The sequence below is a fragment of the Didymella exigua genome (assembly GCF_010094145.1).
Source record: "Didymella exigua CBS 183.55 unplaced genomic scaffold M421scaffold_27, whole genome shotgun sequence".
Lineage (NCBI taxonomy): Eukaryota > Fungi > Ascomycota > Dothideomycetes > Pleosporales > Didymellaceae > Didymella > Didymella exigua.
This window is the reverse complement of record NW_022984801.1, coordinates 56997-71262: the sequence shown is the minus strand read 5'-3', so window position 1 is coordinate 71262 and position 14266 is coordinate 56997. Positions and strand designations below refer to the sequence as shown.

General features: G+C 57.6%; 5 protein-coding genes across 5 annotated transcripts; 1 reads left to right on the top strand and 4 right to left on the bottom strand.

The window, feature by feature from the left end:
- Nucleotides 1–68: 68 nt before the first annotated feature.
- On the bottom strand, nucleotides 69–813 carry M421DRAFT_234232 (uncharacterized protein). The gene is made up of 3 exons (XM_033588427.1): nucleotides 424–813; nucleotides 257–372; nucleotides 69–208 (listed from the first exon to the last, which is right to left on the bottom strand). The coding sequence occupies exons 1-3, from the start codon at nucleotides 638–640 to the stop codon at nucleotides 173–175; spliced, it is 369 nt and encodes a 122-aa protein (XP_033445879.1). The 5' UTR covers nucleotides 641–813; the 3' UTR covers nucleotides 69–172.
- Nucleotides 814–1423: 610 nt separating this feature from the next.
- M421DRAFT_423464 (pre-mRNA-splicing factor ISY1) lies at nucleotides 1424–2657 on the bottom strand. Its single transcript, XM_033593480.1, has one exon. The coding sequence runs from the start codon at nucleotides 2419–2421 to the stop codon at nucleotides 1660–1662; it is 762 nt and encodes a 253-aa protein (XP_033445878.1). The 5' UTR covers nucleotides 2422–2657; the 3' UTR covers nucleotides 1424–1659.
- A 632-nt stretch (nucleotides 2658–3289) lies between these two features.
- M421DRAFT_69169 (uncharacterized protein) lies at nucleotides 3290–9574 on the bottom strand (the record flags this gene model as incomplete). The annotated part of the gene is made up of 3 exons (XM_033596591.1): nucleotides 3290–5764; nucleotides 6059–6355; nucleotides 6767–9574. The coding sequence occupies 3 exons, from the start codon at nucleotides 9572–9574 to the stop codon at nucleotides 3290–3292; spliced, it is 5580 nt and encodes a 1859-aa protein (XP_033445877.1).
- A 614-nt stretch (nucleotides 9575–10188) lies between these two features.
- Nucleotides 10189–10938, bottom strand: M421DRAFT_423462 (uncharacterized protein). Its single transcript, XM_033593479.1, has one exon. The coding sequence runs from the start codon at nucleotides 10847–10849 to the stop codon at nucleotides 10562–10564; it is 288 nt and encodes a 95-aa protein (XP_033445876.1). The 5' UTR covers nucleotides 10850–10938; the 3' UTR covers nucleotides 10189–10561.
- Nucleotides 10939–11232: 294 nt separating this feature from the next.
- Nucleotides 11233–13438, top strand: M421DRAFT_102962 (uncharacterized protein; the record flags this gene model as incomplete). The annotated part of the gene is made up of 3 exons (XM_033586849.1): nucleotides 11233–11252; nucleotides 11705–11849; nucleotides 11951–13438. The coding sequence occupies 3 exons, from the start codon at nucleotides 11233–11235 to the stop codon at nucleotides 13436–13438; spliced, it is 1653 nt and encodes a 550-aa protein (XP_033445875.1).
- Between the last annotated feature and the right edge of the window lie 828 nt (nucleotides 13439–14266).

The following is a 14266-nucleotide window of genomic DNA, read 5'->3' as shown; positions in this document are numbered from 1 at the left end:
GACATCGGCTTGATCCTCACCTGCCATGCAGCACCAGATTTGGTTATTAAAACTTCCACAAGATGTAGGTCTATGCAGCATCTCTTGGTAGTCTCAAGCGCTGTGACACATTGGAAAAGGATTGTCCTCGTCGACATTCTATTGTGTGATCGATACTAGATCAGACCGTGAACTAGTTATTCGGCAGGGCCGTGTCACAGTTCAAGAACTGAGATACTGTTAGCAACTAATCGGCAACGTGTGGACGGTTACTCACAGCCGTTTCAACCAAGCCAGTCGGCGCATAGCAGCACGTCGCCTTGCGCCCGCCACCCACGTTCTCCGCGCAATTCTTGCGAAACGTGAACAACGTCGCGCCGCTCCGGAGAGCCGCTAGAGCCAGTCAGTAGCTGTACTTGGGTTACTCATTGCAGTACGACTCACGATTGATACGACGGCAGTTGTCGTCGACTCCAAGGATCACTGTTCCGGGCTCTTTGCAGCACACTGGCGTGCGTGCAAGAGTCTTGCCGAGGATTCCAGAGTTCAGACCAAGGCCGATGTTCGGTAGCTGGTTGATGATCGTAGTTCCGCAGTTGTACGCCGAGACTGCGCTGAGCAGGGTCAGCGAGACGGGGACGAGGCTGCAGGAGAGACGCATGATGGATTACGGTGGTTCTGTGGTGCGGATCGGTGTCGAGTAAGTTTACGGCTGCAGTGATGGAGATACAGGACAGTTGAAGAAATAGACGCCGGTTTCTATACTCTGTGCGTGCGGGGTACTACGGACTTTTCGCCTTGAAGAATGCACAGTTTAAACTGGAATGCTGCGGGATCATCTCGAGGAATGAGACGAATAAGACCGATTGGGTTCATGGTAGCGGAGTTGACGCGGGGCATATGCTGGTATTGTGCTTATGTGTCGAAACGCTACGCAATGGTATCAACACTTTGTCCTGCATGTCTGCAAAGCTCCAGGGCGTTCGATCGATTGGCAGGCGTGTCATAGGAAGGCTGACAACCACACTTATTCTGGAATGCTTGTATGTTCCTCAAGAGGGCTGGCTCAGGAATGACTAGTCACTGTCAGAGTCCACTGTCGAGTCGCATGTCATGCGCTTGTAGGAGACGGATGCAGAGATGTAGGAAAGCCCGAGGTGGCCCTCTGGAGTGTAAATCTGTAATGAACATGCATGCCACATGGTGCTCAAGTAGGCTGCTATTGTATTAGCACAGAAACTTGCAATCTACGGAGGTGCGAGACGAGCGTTCTTGCGGCAGAGGTATTAGAATTGAGCCTGCTCCACGTCACCTCTCATTGGTCGCATGCGCCCAATCAAAGACCATAGCAGCTGGCAATAGGTGGATATAGTCTGGTCTATGGTCAACAAGAGTGGGGACAGGTAGCCCGGAAAGTGATGAGATATCTTCTCCTGGATCCTGTGTTTTGCATCGTTCGAGGCAGCCCTTCGCCAATTTTGATTTCTCATGATAGTACGTAGCACGAAATACATTCATGTATCTCATTACATGGTGAGTGCTGGTATTCGTACCCTCCCAATTACTGGATATAGAATGGCTGCATAGTCATATGCGTGAGTGGTACTGCACTCTGCCTCATACGATCGTGTTATTACAAGCGTCCTAGTCGCCTTGCCACCCAAGCTCATAAGCGATTGATCAGCCCAGCTTCTCAAGCAGCCTCCGCCTTCTTCGCTCGACCAACTCATCGTTGACCTCCTCGAGTGTCGGCACGTGCCAGCGCACGCCATCTCCCGCATCACCCGGCAGCTCAATCCAGTCCCTTTGCGTCTTACCCGGCTTCAGATCGAGATCGTCCGGGAGAGCCAGAAAGCTGTCCCAGGCCTCTTTCTCCTTCTTCGCCTCATACGCCAGTAATGTGCCATCCTCTTCGTCGAGATTGTACCCGTAATACCCAGCATCCACCTTCTGCCTCAGCTCGCTCCGCTTCTCACCGCCTTTGCGCGCACCATCGTCATCCTCGGGCCTCTCCTGCCGCTCAAACAGCTCCTTGACGCCCGGCAGCTCCTTCGCGCGCCCAAAATACCTGTACCCCTTCCCACCACCAGGCACCTCTCTACCCTCCTCGTCCAGCACTCTCCCGCCGCGCATGTAATTCGGACCGCCCAGATCTCTGATTTGCTTCTCCCACATGTACTTCTCGCGCATGGCCTTGTTGATCTCGTCGTTGAGGTCGCGGATCTGGTAGTCGGACAGCGCCTCGTCCTGGATCTTGGTCACCTTGCGGCTGATCTCCTTGAGCACCTGGCCGCGCCATTTTTCGCACACGGGGATCGACGTCACGGATGTGATCAGCTTTGGGCGGCGCGTGCGCGAGATGTCGATGATGCCTGCTTCGGCGGCTTGTGCGGCGCGGAAGCGGAACAGCATCGAATGCGCCTTCTCTGAATTACGCGCCATGATGAAGGATGTGCGATTTGTATGCCTGTGGGTGTTGGAGGGCGTAGAGCGGCGTGCGCGATTGTTTGCGCTGGGCGAGTAGAGCTGCTGCGGTCGTGTTGAGGTGTGCGAGGGCTTTCAAGTGGTTCGTGCGCAACGTGGTTCGTCGAAGTACTCCTGCCAGCAGTCGTGTGAAGGGATTCGATTACGTCGATTTGAGAGATCGTGTCGTTATTGTTGGGTTTTGTGGGTTGTAGTCGTCGCGACGGAAAAGTTTAGACAATCCGTCATTTCTTGGCGTTCAGCCGCAAGCGTGCATGGACCTCTCTAACTACGCGTGTTGCCGTGGGGAACATCTTGCGACCAAGTCTGGACTACTCAGCACATGGCAGACACTGCACATCATGTCGAACGATCCAAGCTTCCAATCTAAACGTTTCTTGATTTCTGTCCACAATCGACATGCGCCAGTTCCATGCGCGCTGAAAGACATTATTGACAACATGTGCATCGGTGAAGAGTTGAGAGTAAAGGTGTGGTCTAGGGAAAGGAGAGTCATTAGGTGCGCGTCCTCGGCACATCGCCATACCATCTGTATCCCACATCAATCTTATCCCTCCAATTGACAACTTGCGTCCAGATGCTCTTCCACCTGCAATCTAGTTCGATCTGCTGCTTCGGGCGCACCCAAGCCTCGAGACAAAGTCCAAAAGCGGAAACGGCGATGAAAACACACATAGGAAATAGACGACGGATTCCGCAATGATTGCTGACACTGATAACTAAGGAAATGAAGACTGTCAGTCAGATTAAACGACTATGGATTGTGCATGTTGTACAACAAGCACTAAGAGGTAGGTAGGAAGGTAGTGGGATATGGGGGAGGAGTTTAACCACCGGCGCTGACATTGGAAGCCTCCAAGTCATTGTGGTGCCGTATCCTGTCGTTCCGGGCTTCCGTGCGAGACTCGGTCCTTGACTCGGTTCGCGATTCCGTACGCGATTCCGCACGGGTATCCGCGCGTGAGCTCGACCGTGAAGTCAAAGAACCAATGAATGATGGCCGGTTATTCACCGTGCCGTTGCTGTTGTGTCGATGCTTCATCGAGTGCATGTGCAGATGCGCTACATCATGCTTGCCGTCACAGCATGCCCGAACATTGACCATGCCCTCAATATCACGCTCAACGTGATCGTGGATCTCGCGGCTCAGGTCCATGGTGGCCGTGCTTGGCTCGTCGAACGTGTTCTCGTCGATCCGGCTCCGGCGGCTCGAAAAGGAGCCTCGCATGACAGAATTTGGTCTGAGCAAGCTGCTAAAGCGACCGCTCATAGAGCTTGTCTGACCAGGTTCAGTGGAAGATGCGCGCTGGGGTGTGACGTGGTGTTGTCGAAGCGTAGGGACCTCGTCACGACTCACAGTCGTGTTCCGGCTCATGCGGGATGTGACAGAGGCTCTCGACCGACCAGTCGCACGCGACGAGCTCCTGTACCCAGCATTGAACTCGTCCTGAATTTCGTTCGTGACTGGGGACTCGGGTGGTCTCTGTACAGGCTGCTCCGCACCCTCTTCTACCCTCTGACAGAGGTAGTTGAGTGCGTTGAACCAGGTCTCGTGGCGCTTGCTTGTAGCAGCTGTGAACTTGATGGAGCGGCCCGGAGTCGAGACAAGCAGGCTCTTCTGGTGTAGACCCGGGGGCATTGGATTGAGATCCTCGACCTCTTCAACAGCCTCGATCGCCACACTCTTCGCCTTGAGCTCCGTCTTTCCGGCTGTTTGGGGGTCCTTATCGCTCCAGTACAGCGTCCTTGTGTAGGGATGAATCCAGAAGAACCGGCGATGACGTGTGTCAGACATGCCGCCTCCCATTGTCTTGCGAGTGTACTTCCAGAGATATTCGCCGATCATGGTTTGTGTGATGGCTTGGATCATGCGAGGATCAGTCGCACCTGGTAGCAAGCCCGGTGGAGCGAATGTAGGTCCGCCTGCTGTGTTGAAGCGTTGGTCAACCTCAGACGTGAACGAAGAGATTGATGAGCGGCGGCTGATCGGCGACGAAGCTCCGCTACGAGCATCGCTGCGGTTGGTGGATCGGCGACGTGCGCGCGGTGTGGTTCCGCCAGCACGATTGGGCGTCAGTGTTGCTGTGCCAGTCCTCAGCGAGGGGGTAGAAGGTTTCTTGTAAGCTGAAGCAGGCATAACTGGCGGGCCCATTCCGCCAGGCGTCGTTGGCACAAGAGGCTGCTTGAGAGCCGCCGCGGCAATGACCTGCTTGTGGTCGGCGGGTAGAGGCGGCGGAGATGCAGCGCGCGAGCGTATGCTGCCAGAACTGCCAGGGCGGCGAGGAACACGCTCACCTGAGTGCCTCCTGCTAGGCGAGGGAGGTGGTGACAAAGACTTATCAACGTCAGCTGTCGCAATGGTTCCAGGCTGTCTGTTGCTGCCACGAGCGAGCAGCAGCTTGTCAATCTGCTCCGCGGACACCATGGTCTGTGTGCCACCATCGGCCATTGTCGAACGTGTTGGCTTCTGCACCGCATTGGTACTTATAGGGGCAAGCAGACTGCGAGCGGCTCGGTCGTGAGGAGATGTGCGGTCATAGTCCAAATGCTTGTCTTCACCCCATGGCTGTGTCGCATGCGCAAAGTCAAGCGTCTGCGGTGTGGGACCAGTCCGGTGCGCAGTGACAGGTCGTGATGGCTCGCTGTGCAGTATCGACAGATCGGACAAAGCCAGCTCGGGAGCGACGACGTGGTTTGCCGTAGACGGTCTGCGGGGGGTCGGCAGGAAAGCAGGTACCGTGGGAGACTCGGGCTCGTCACTTCGCACGATCTTGACGTCTGAGAAGCCTGACCCGGCTACAGTTGGGTGGAGAGGTTGCGTGTGCTGAGCGGTGACGAGCGACAGTTCGGGCAAAGCCTGGTTTGGAGGCCCACGCGGGTCAGTAGTCTGCGATGAGAACATCGAGAAGCTCGACGGTACTGCTCTCGGCTGAAGAGGATCAGTCACCTGAGCGGACATTGTTGAGAAGACCGGCAGTGCTGCTCTTGGCTGAATAGGATCAGTCACCTGAGCGGACATTGGCGAGAAGACTGGCAGTGCAGCCTTGGTGACCTCGACAGGTTCAGACGACTGATATGCCAGAGAGGATAGCTGAGGCGCTCTTGGCTTGGGTGCCACAGGCTCGGTAGCCTCCGAAGCGAACCACGACTGTTGCAATGATTGTGGCTTGGGGACCACAGGCGCCGTAGTGTTCGAAGCGAAAGCCGACATCTGTAGTGCCTGCTGCTTTGGAAGAACGGGCTCGGTCGCTTTTGACGCAAATGACGACAACTGTAGCGGTTGCTGCCGGGGCGCGAGAGGCTCTGTGGCCTGAGCAGAGTGCATAGAAAGCTGGTGAGACGCCGGTTTCGAGGTATAAGGCTCTGTTGCTTGAGACGTGTGCAAAGAGAAAGCATGAAGAGCCTGCTTAGGCATGGCTGGCTCTGTGGCTTGAGACGAGTGCACAGACATTTGATGAGTTACTGGCTTTGGCGAAGACGGCTTCGTGGCCTGCGAGGAGTGCAGGGAGAGTTGATGAGCCACTGGCTTTGGGTGATAGGGCACCGTTGCTTGTGAAGACATCGCCGAGAATGTCGACAATGGCGCACGAGGTACATCGGCAGGTTCGGTTGAATGTGCCGAGAAACTCGACATTGCCAATGAAGCTTCTCTTTGTGCTCCCTTCTCGCTGACCTCCCGATCGAGGGAGATTGAGTTAGCTTCGCGAGCCTCTTCTACTGACTTTGGCGCCTCCCTCGGCTCGGTCATCTGCGATGCTGCAATGCCAGATGCGACCAAAGCAGCCGGCGCCAGGACCTTGAACCCAAGTCCATGACTGTGACCTTCAGCCGGCTCAGTAGTCTGGTGTGACATCAAAGACAGATCCAGTGGCGCTGCTCGCGCATGCTGTGGCTCGGTAGCATGACCGGACACTGTAGAGATATTGAAAAGTTGCCTCGTGGCATCCTTGGGCTCGCTTGCGTGTCCAGTGACGGAGGACATGTTGAAAAGTTGCCTCGGGGCATCCTTGGGCTCGCTTGCGTGTCCAGTGACGGAGGACATGTTGAAAAGTTGCCTCGTGGCATCCTTGGGCTCGCTTGCGTGTCCAGTGACGGAGGACATGTTGAAAAGTTGCCTCGGGGCATCCTTGGGCTCGCTTGCGTGTCCAGTGACGGAAGACATGTTGAAAAGTTGCTTCGGGGCATCCTTGGGCTCGCTCGCGTGTCCAGTGACGGATGACATATTGAAAGCCTGACGAGGAGCGTTTTGCGGCTCACTGGCATGTCCCGATACCTCTGAGATGCCAAACTGCTGCCTCGGTACATCCTTAGGTTCCGTCATGTGACCAGATACGTTCGACATATTAAAAGAGGGTGTAGGCATAGCCCTTGGCTCAGTGTCATGGCCAGATACTGAAGAAAGGTTGAAGACCGGGGCAGGCGCAGATCGGGGCTCGGTTGTGTGACCAGAAACAGTGGAAACGCCCAGGGCTGGTGGAGCAACAACACGCGGAGACGTGGCATGGCCTGCGACCGAGGAGAAGTCGAAGACTGGTGCAAGCGGAGGCTGCGGCGAAGTGTTTTGCGCATGGTGGGCCTCCATGGTGGAGATGCTGAGTGACGGTTCTGTGGGCATCTGTGGTGACGTGTCGTGTGCGGACATGGACGAAATGGCAAGGGGTTCAGCCGCAGGGGCACTGGGCGAAGACTCATGTCCGGAGACGCTGGACATGTTGAGCGATGGAGGTGACACGACCTTCGGCTCGGTGTGGTTGAAAGCGTGCGCCGAGAGCTGGAGCTGTGGCGGAAGTGGCGCTGCGGGGTTCGTACCTTGGCTGACCAACGACGAGAGATGAAGCTCAGCTGGCTGAGGAGCTTGTGGTCGAACATGGTGGATGTTGTGGATGGAGGATACGCTCACATGCTGCGGCACGTCCCGCTCAGTCATTGTGCTGGAATCGACCATGGCCACCATGGGTATGGTTCGCTGCAAAGCGGACCTACCGAGAACGCTCTTCTCCGGCGAAGACTCGGGAGACGCAACGCTCGATCGACCTGGGGTGCTCTCGATTGCACTGTCCGTATCTTCACCACCGCTCAGACCGTCCAGCTCGGCGAACAGGCTCCTGCCTTGGGCAGGCGTGCTGTGGTTGCTGTTGCTGACAGGAGAGTCTCTTGTCGCTGGCGGTGTGCCGTGATGGAAGATGTCCTGTAGGCTTCCCCGAGGTGTCGCAATAGACTTGCGAGAGCTTGTCGGTCGCAGGAAGCGGAAAGACGGATTCCGACTGTGGCTACCAGGCGTGCGCGTATCCCGCTCAGAGTCGTAGTCAGAGTTTGAAGCAGTGCTCTCGTACATGTCTCGGTAACTCTGCCCACTCTGCTGGCGCCGGAGAATCGCTGGCGATCTGTTGCGGATGGTTCCCTGGTTCGATCCGGCCATCTCGGTCTCGGTCAACTCGTCACTGCTATCGCCGTCAAGAGTCTCGGCACCTGTTTGGAAGGCATCTGTTTCGGTCGTTGTGCCGTCGTCATTTGCAGTCTCGAAATCAGCATCAGAAATCTCGGTGGCCGTCTCGAAGCCTTCGTTGGCGCTGGTGTCGGTCATAGAGGCGTAGCCACTGTGGAAAGCGCCGGGAACTGAGTGATGAGGCCTTTGAGGCTTACTGGGCGAAGGAACGAGGTCTTGCTCCTCCCACTCTTCGTCGTCGAGTTCCATGACAACTTCCTGCTTGCCTTGCCTCAGCGCTCCAAGACGGTCTGGTCGGGCTGGCTTCTTAAACACATCCTTATCAGCTTTTTTGCGCTTGCTTGCACTGCCAGGGGGCTTGGACTCATTGCGAGCAACATCAATCTCATCACGAGCGTCTTGAAGCATGCGCTTCAATTCGATCTTTTCGGTTTTTTCGCGATGGATGTTGTTCTTGAGCTGCTGAATCATGCGGTGAGCGTGCTGCAGGGAGTGCTTCAAAGTCTCGGATTCGAGCTGGCCGTGACGAGGGGTAGCCTTGCTCGGGGAAGGTGGCGGAGAATGCTCGGGGGTCAAACTCTCGCCCTCGTGGAAGCTTGCATCCGGGGAATCTTCCTCGGGAGAGAGGTGCTCGTCGCCTCTCATTCGGTAAGCAACAGCCTTTGCGAGCTCCTGGTTCTGTGTGGACAGATCCTCGACTTTCCGCTGAAGAGCATTGCGCTCAGCCTCTCCCATGGCCACATTGCGTCGCAGTCCAGAAAGTTCCGTCTCGTGCTGCTTGACCCTATTGATGTGATCGTCATTCAACTTTGCGTACAAGCCCTTGAGCTCCTCGAACTCACGCTCTAGACTCGACTTCTCGGACTTGGCCAGTTTCAACGTGTGTGTGAGACGATTTTCCTTGTCCGCCGCTGATTTCGATTGGGCTTCGAATTCGCGCACCTGGGTCTCCAGGCTCCAGTTGACATCCTTCAGACGCGAGTCACTCTCGTCAAGAGCGCGCAGACGCTGAGAGAGGCCTTCCACCTCGATTTCCAGGTTGGCCCTGTCTAGCTCGGCAGCCTTTAGCGACTCTTCCTTGTCCATCAGTACGGCCTGTAGTTCCTTGAGTTGTGACAATAAAGACGTGGAGATTTCGGTAGCCAGGTGGATGTCTTGAATGCGGTTTGGCTGCTGGTTCCTTTGCTTGCGAGATGGGACGCTGACTTTGGTGGGAGAGCTCATGGCCTCGCTGGCGTAGACAGATCCGCCATTGAGATCAGATTCGCCGCTTGGGACGCGGGACTTGGGCAGGAAAGCGCGCGCCGTCTCCCGTCCGACCTCGTTGAACTCCTTCTCAATCTCAGCCAAGCGCAAGCGCAAATCGGGATCGATATCGTCGTCTGCCTGCTGTCCCTCCACGTCCTTTAGTCGGTCCTCGAGCTCCTTGCGCTGCTGGACTAGCGCATTGCCCAGGTGCGATGTTTCCTGGAGTCGACGAGTGGTCTCCGCGAGATGTGCCTCCAGGGCCCGTTTGGCCTGCGCTGGAGAGCCATTGAGATACAGGGAGAACTGCGAGTTGTCGAAGGCTGAATAGCGCTGCCTGTGCCCGTCTTGCGAGGTGAATGGGTCGAGCGTGCTGTAGTCGTCCACCACCAGCGCGCCTGGCGGTGCATTCGCCGTCATCGCCATGTCGTGTTCCGCAGGGTCGGCGCTCACTGCTCCATGGCCCAATTGTCGAATTATAAAGGTACAAAGGCGTCAAAGAGGTCTGTCCGTGGGAATTTGAGGACAACAAGCGCGAACAAAAAGATTGTGCGCTTCAGACGGTCGAGTCCTCTCCTGGTTGCGCCCAGTGAAGGGGTTGCTTGGCTGTTCGGCGACGCGTGAAAGGTAGGGGAACACGCAGCGGCTGCTCGGCGTCGCACGGGGACACGGCCGGCGCTAGCGGTCCACAACTACACAGGGGAAGAGAACAAAAGAAACAGAAAGAGAAAAGCCACGGGGGCGCGAAGAGAATGTCGAGGGAGGTGGTAGGCGGGATGCGCGACAGCGGAGGGCGGGAGTGTTGACAGAGACGAGATGGGGACAGTCTGTGCGAGAGCGCTAGTGCCATCAATATGCAATCAACATGCACAGCGGCCGGGTGAAGGCGCTCTCGCGTTGTCTGCTCGTGATTGGTCCGTTGTCTGCTTGTGATTGGCCCGTTGTCTGCTTGTGATTGGCCCGTTGTCTGCTCGTGATTGGCCCGATGTCTTTACTCGAGCGATGCTCCAACCAACGAAATCAACGAAAATCAACAACCAACGAAAATCAACAACTACATCATCACCGCGTCGTGCCCCTCACTTTCATGCGCCGAGCGGCGCGGCCGGACGCGTGTATTAGGCTGTTGGACGACTGCGCCGAGCGGCGTCGAGGCACCCCCGCCATGAACAAATGACAGAGGGAATCCAAGCACGTCAAAGGGGCTTGATGACAGCACCACAACAACATCACGTGGCGATGAAACATGGGCTCGCGAGTCATCTTACGGCGACTCAGACTTTACAAGGGTAGGACGCCGCCGCTGTAGCACGCTGTCAGATCGAGTGTCTGTTGCGCCTGCCGCACGTCTGTTGACGGCACGAGGGGGTGAAGCCAGGGTCCAGGTTTCAACCACAGCCCAGACTTCTACAATGGATACTCCGTCCACGACCACACTTTGACGGCGTCCATCGCAGCCTGCGTATCCGGAGACTGGAAAGAAGAGGGGCGCCAGGTGGTGCACAAGGGTAGAATCTGCCATAAAGTGACGCGTGCTGGTGCATGTGTTGGAGAGGGTCGTGTGGTGCATGTGTTGGAGAGGGTCGTATGGTGCATGTGTTGGAGAGGGTCGTATGGTGCATGTGTTGGAGAGGGTCGTATGGTGCATGTGTTGGAGAGGGTCGTGTGTAGATTCGTTCCAACCAAAAAAACCATGCTTCAAGAGGCCACCGTCCAGAACGAGCTTGGCGCCAATTGCCAGTCGTCGAACGCGAGTGCCTCGGTGATCGTTACTGCGTCTTCTCACAGCCATCTCATGATCTCTGAGCTTATCTCATCTCATGATCTCAGAGCTTATCTCATATCGTGATCTCAGAGCTTATCCCATCTCACAATCTCAGAGCTTATCCCATCTCACAATCTCCGAGCTTATCCCGTCTCATGATCCCAGAGCTCATCTTGGACTACAACGACCACTCATGTACCACGTATGCAAAAGCTCATGTTGTACGTCCAGTGAACTGCTTGACTACGCTACATGTGACTACGAATGTGGCTTGGCACGTATGGCGAGAAGTCGGCGTCGGCGGAGTTCCGCAATGGGCGCCGCCGCCGACTTGTGAGCGAGCCCCTCGGCGAGAGGGACCAAAGTCTCTGCTCTGGCTAGCCATGTCCCTGCTCCAACACTGCTGCTGTCGGTGACTTGTGCACCTATTCAATCGTCCCCGCGCACGCTTGCAGCCTGCGCCAGTCCACGTGCCTCCTTCGAGTCCACCGCATCCAGCCCGCTGCATCCTGTGACTGCTCGGCTGCTCCAATAATCGCGCACTCGCGTTCCGGATGCGTCGTTTTGCGCCAGGTACGCTTTCCCGCACCACGTCCGCAGCCAGCAGCCCGCGACGATGGGTTACGAGCAGAGACAAACTGACAGGCCGCGTCCAGCCGCCGTTTCGGACATTGAGTGTCTGCGCATCACCTGCACGTCGTTGGCGCACACGGCGCGGGCACGGAACCGACCACGCCCACGCCCACGGGCTCCCCTCCGCCCATGCACCTTCACGCGGCCCCGAGCGCGGCGACCGAGGTCCCAGGCTTCTCGCAGGCGCAGTTGGACTCGCTCGCCCGCAGCGTCGAGGCGCGCCGACTGCAGCTCGAGGCCGACATCCACGCCTACATTGCGCGCAAGCAGGACGAGCTGCGCCAGTATGAGACCGAGGTACGCCCTGCTGCGATTGTCTTTCGTACTGCACCGCACACGGCGCGCATTCCTGCACGCTTCCGGGCGCGACGACGAACCCCCCGACTAACGCGGCCTAGCTTGTAGAGACGCTGCGTTTGATGGAACGCGACGAGGACCCCGACGCTGCTGCGGCGGCCGCTTCCACCGCTGCAACCGCTTCCACCACTGCCACCGCTTCCACCACTGCCACCGCTTCCACCGCTGCCACCGCTTTCACCGCCTCGCCCGCCTCGCCCGCCGCTTCGAGACGCTCCAGCGCGGCGTCATTGGACACGACACAAGCCTCGGCCTCGCCCGACGAGCACAAGAAGCAGAAGAAGCACGGCCGCGTCCACAAGCGCGAGAGAGAGCTGTACGGCCTCGTCACCCCCGTCTTCCTGCCGCTGCTCGACGCGCGCGAATTCACCTCGCCCGACAAGAACCCCGACAAGAAGCCCGCGCCCAAGCATGCCGACAGCAGCTCCGCGCACCGCAACGCCCCTCCACCCGCCGCCGCCGCCGCCGCCGCCGCCGACATGCCCGGGGACACGCCCGCCAAGGAGCGCTCCGCCTCGGAACCCATCATCAAGAAGCGCCGCTCGAGCATCAAGAAAAAGTCCGCCCTGCGCCACAGCAGCGCCCCGCGAATCCGAAAGCGCGTCTCCCTCGTCATCGACGACCAGGTCGTGCTGCCCACCGATATGATCCAGGAGTCCGCTCTGACGTCGCCCGGCAGCGAGACCACCTCGGCCACGGCCTCGACGGCGAGCCTCGACGACATGATCGACCCGCGCCTGACCTCGGACGCGCCCGTCTTCATCGAGCACCGTGACGCCGTGCACCACAGTCTGCCGCACCACCGTCTGCCGCCGAGCTTGACGCACCCGCCGCAGACAAGCCCCCTCCAAACCGCCGCACCGCAGACAAGCCCCCTCCGAACCGCCGCACCGCAGACAAGCCCCCTCCAAACTGCCGCACCGCAGACAGGCCCCCTCCGAACCGCCGCACCGCCGTTTGCGAGCCCCGCGCCGACTGCGACGCCAGCCAGTCACTCCCCGCCCACGAGCCCCGCTGCGGGGGTTACGGCGCCCTACGCGCCGCCCTCGTACGCCACGCGTTCCTTGCTCGACCCGCCGCCAGACCAGATGCAGATCGAGGACATGCCCAGCGCCGCAGGGGCAGACTCCATATATTCCGACATGGATGGTGCCGAAGACCCATTCGCCTCTGAAGCCGTCGCGCACGAGGACAACGGCTTCCAGACCTACGTCGGCGGCATTTCCGGCTCGGGCGTCGACGACGTGAACCAGGTCGGCAGCGTCGGCTATCCCAGCTCCCTCGGCGCGAGCTATCTCGAGAGCTACATGCAGGGGCGGCCGCTGAGCGTGCGCATGGCCGCTGCAGAGCGCGAGGGCGACACAAACCTGATACGCAAGCTGAAGAGCCTCGAAGAGCGGCGCAAGAAACGCGAGAACGAGGAGAAGCAGAAACACAGGGTCGAAGAGGATGAGGACTGGAGCCCGCGCGCTGCCAAGGGGAGGGACGCGGACGACGATGACTTCATGGGCAGCATGGACGATTTTTGAACGCTGCGTGCAAGACATGATCGTCATGTCCATGTGCCAGACGCTTTTGGATACACGTCTCCGGCCCGCTCGACGCACACGCACACGCACGTCCAGCCCCGGGGCACCGCACTCGACGTACCCGTTACACCGCACTCGACGTACCGTTACACACACCGCACTCGAAGTACCGTTACACACACCGCACTCGAAGTACCGTTACACACACCGCACTCGAAGTACCGTTACACCGCACTCGACGTACCGTCACACCGCACTCGACGTACCGTCACACCGCAACAAAGTCCGGCACAGACAGTTGGACATGCAGAGTTGAGCACGCGTAAACGGACATGGCAATACACACGAGCCATCGCACGCCAGCACGCCAGCACACTGCACCATATCCCAGCGTTGAAGAACACACACGGTCAGAGGCATCGTCACCGTCACCAAGACGATCGGTATCTTGTACATAGTACCACTTAGACATGGGCGGTATACTCATAAATGCGCATTCTTACTCCTCGCGCGCTCCTCGGCCGATGACTCTCTCAGTACGTAGTCTGTTAATAACTCTTGCAAACAACCAAGCACAGTTGTTACAGGCAAAACACGCCTACTCAGCATGACGAATCTGGGATACCAATGTATGTACATTTTGCTCCTGTTTGGCTGCGACAACAGTTGATGGAGACATTTTTATACACTTTTATTAGACTAGTTAGCTAGTATTAACTTAGCTAGTATTAACACAATTAAGATCACTTAATCAAAACTGCAGGTTGTTGTTTGCGAGCGTCCCTTGCTAGAGCAACCCTGAGAGATTATCACCCACTCAGCTGAGAT

Excerpts from the sequence above, each read along its gene's own strand:
- M421DRAFT_234232 (XM_033588427.1), bottom strand. The coding sequence starts at position 640 with ATGCGTCTCTCCTGCAGCCTCGTCCCCGTCTCGCTGACCCTGCTCAGC. Across the intron at positions 373-423 it reads CAACTGCCGTCGTATCAATC|CGGCTCTCCGGAGCGGCGCG; the intron begins GTGAGTCGTACT and ends GACTGGCTCTAG. Across the intron at positions 209-256 it reads CTGGCTTGGTTGAAACGGCT|TTCTTGAACTGTGACACGGC; the intron begins GTGAGTAACCGT and ends ACAGTATCTCAG.
- M421DRAFT_423462 (XM_033593479.1), bottom strand. The coding sequence starts at position 10,849 with ATGGTTTTTTTGGTTGGAACGAATCTACACACGACCCTCTCCAACACA.
- M421DRAFT_423464 (XM_033593480.1), bottom strand. The coding sequence starts at position 2,421 with ATGGCGCGTAATTCAGAGAAGGCGCATTCGATGCTGTTCCGCTTCCGC.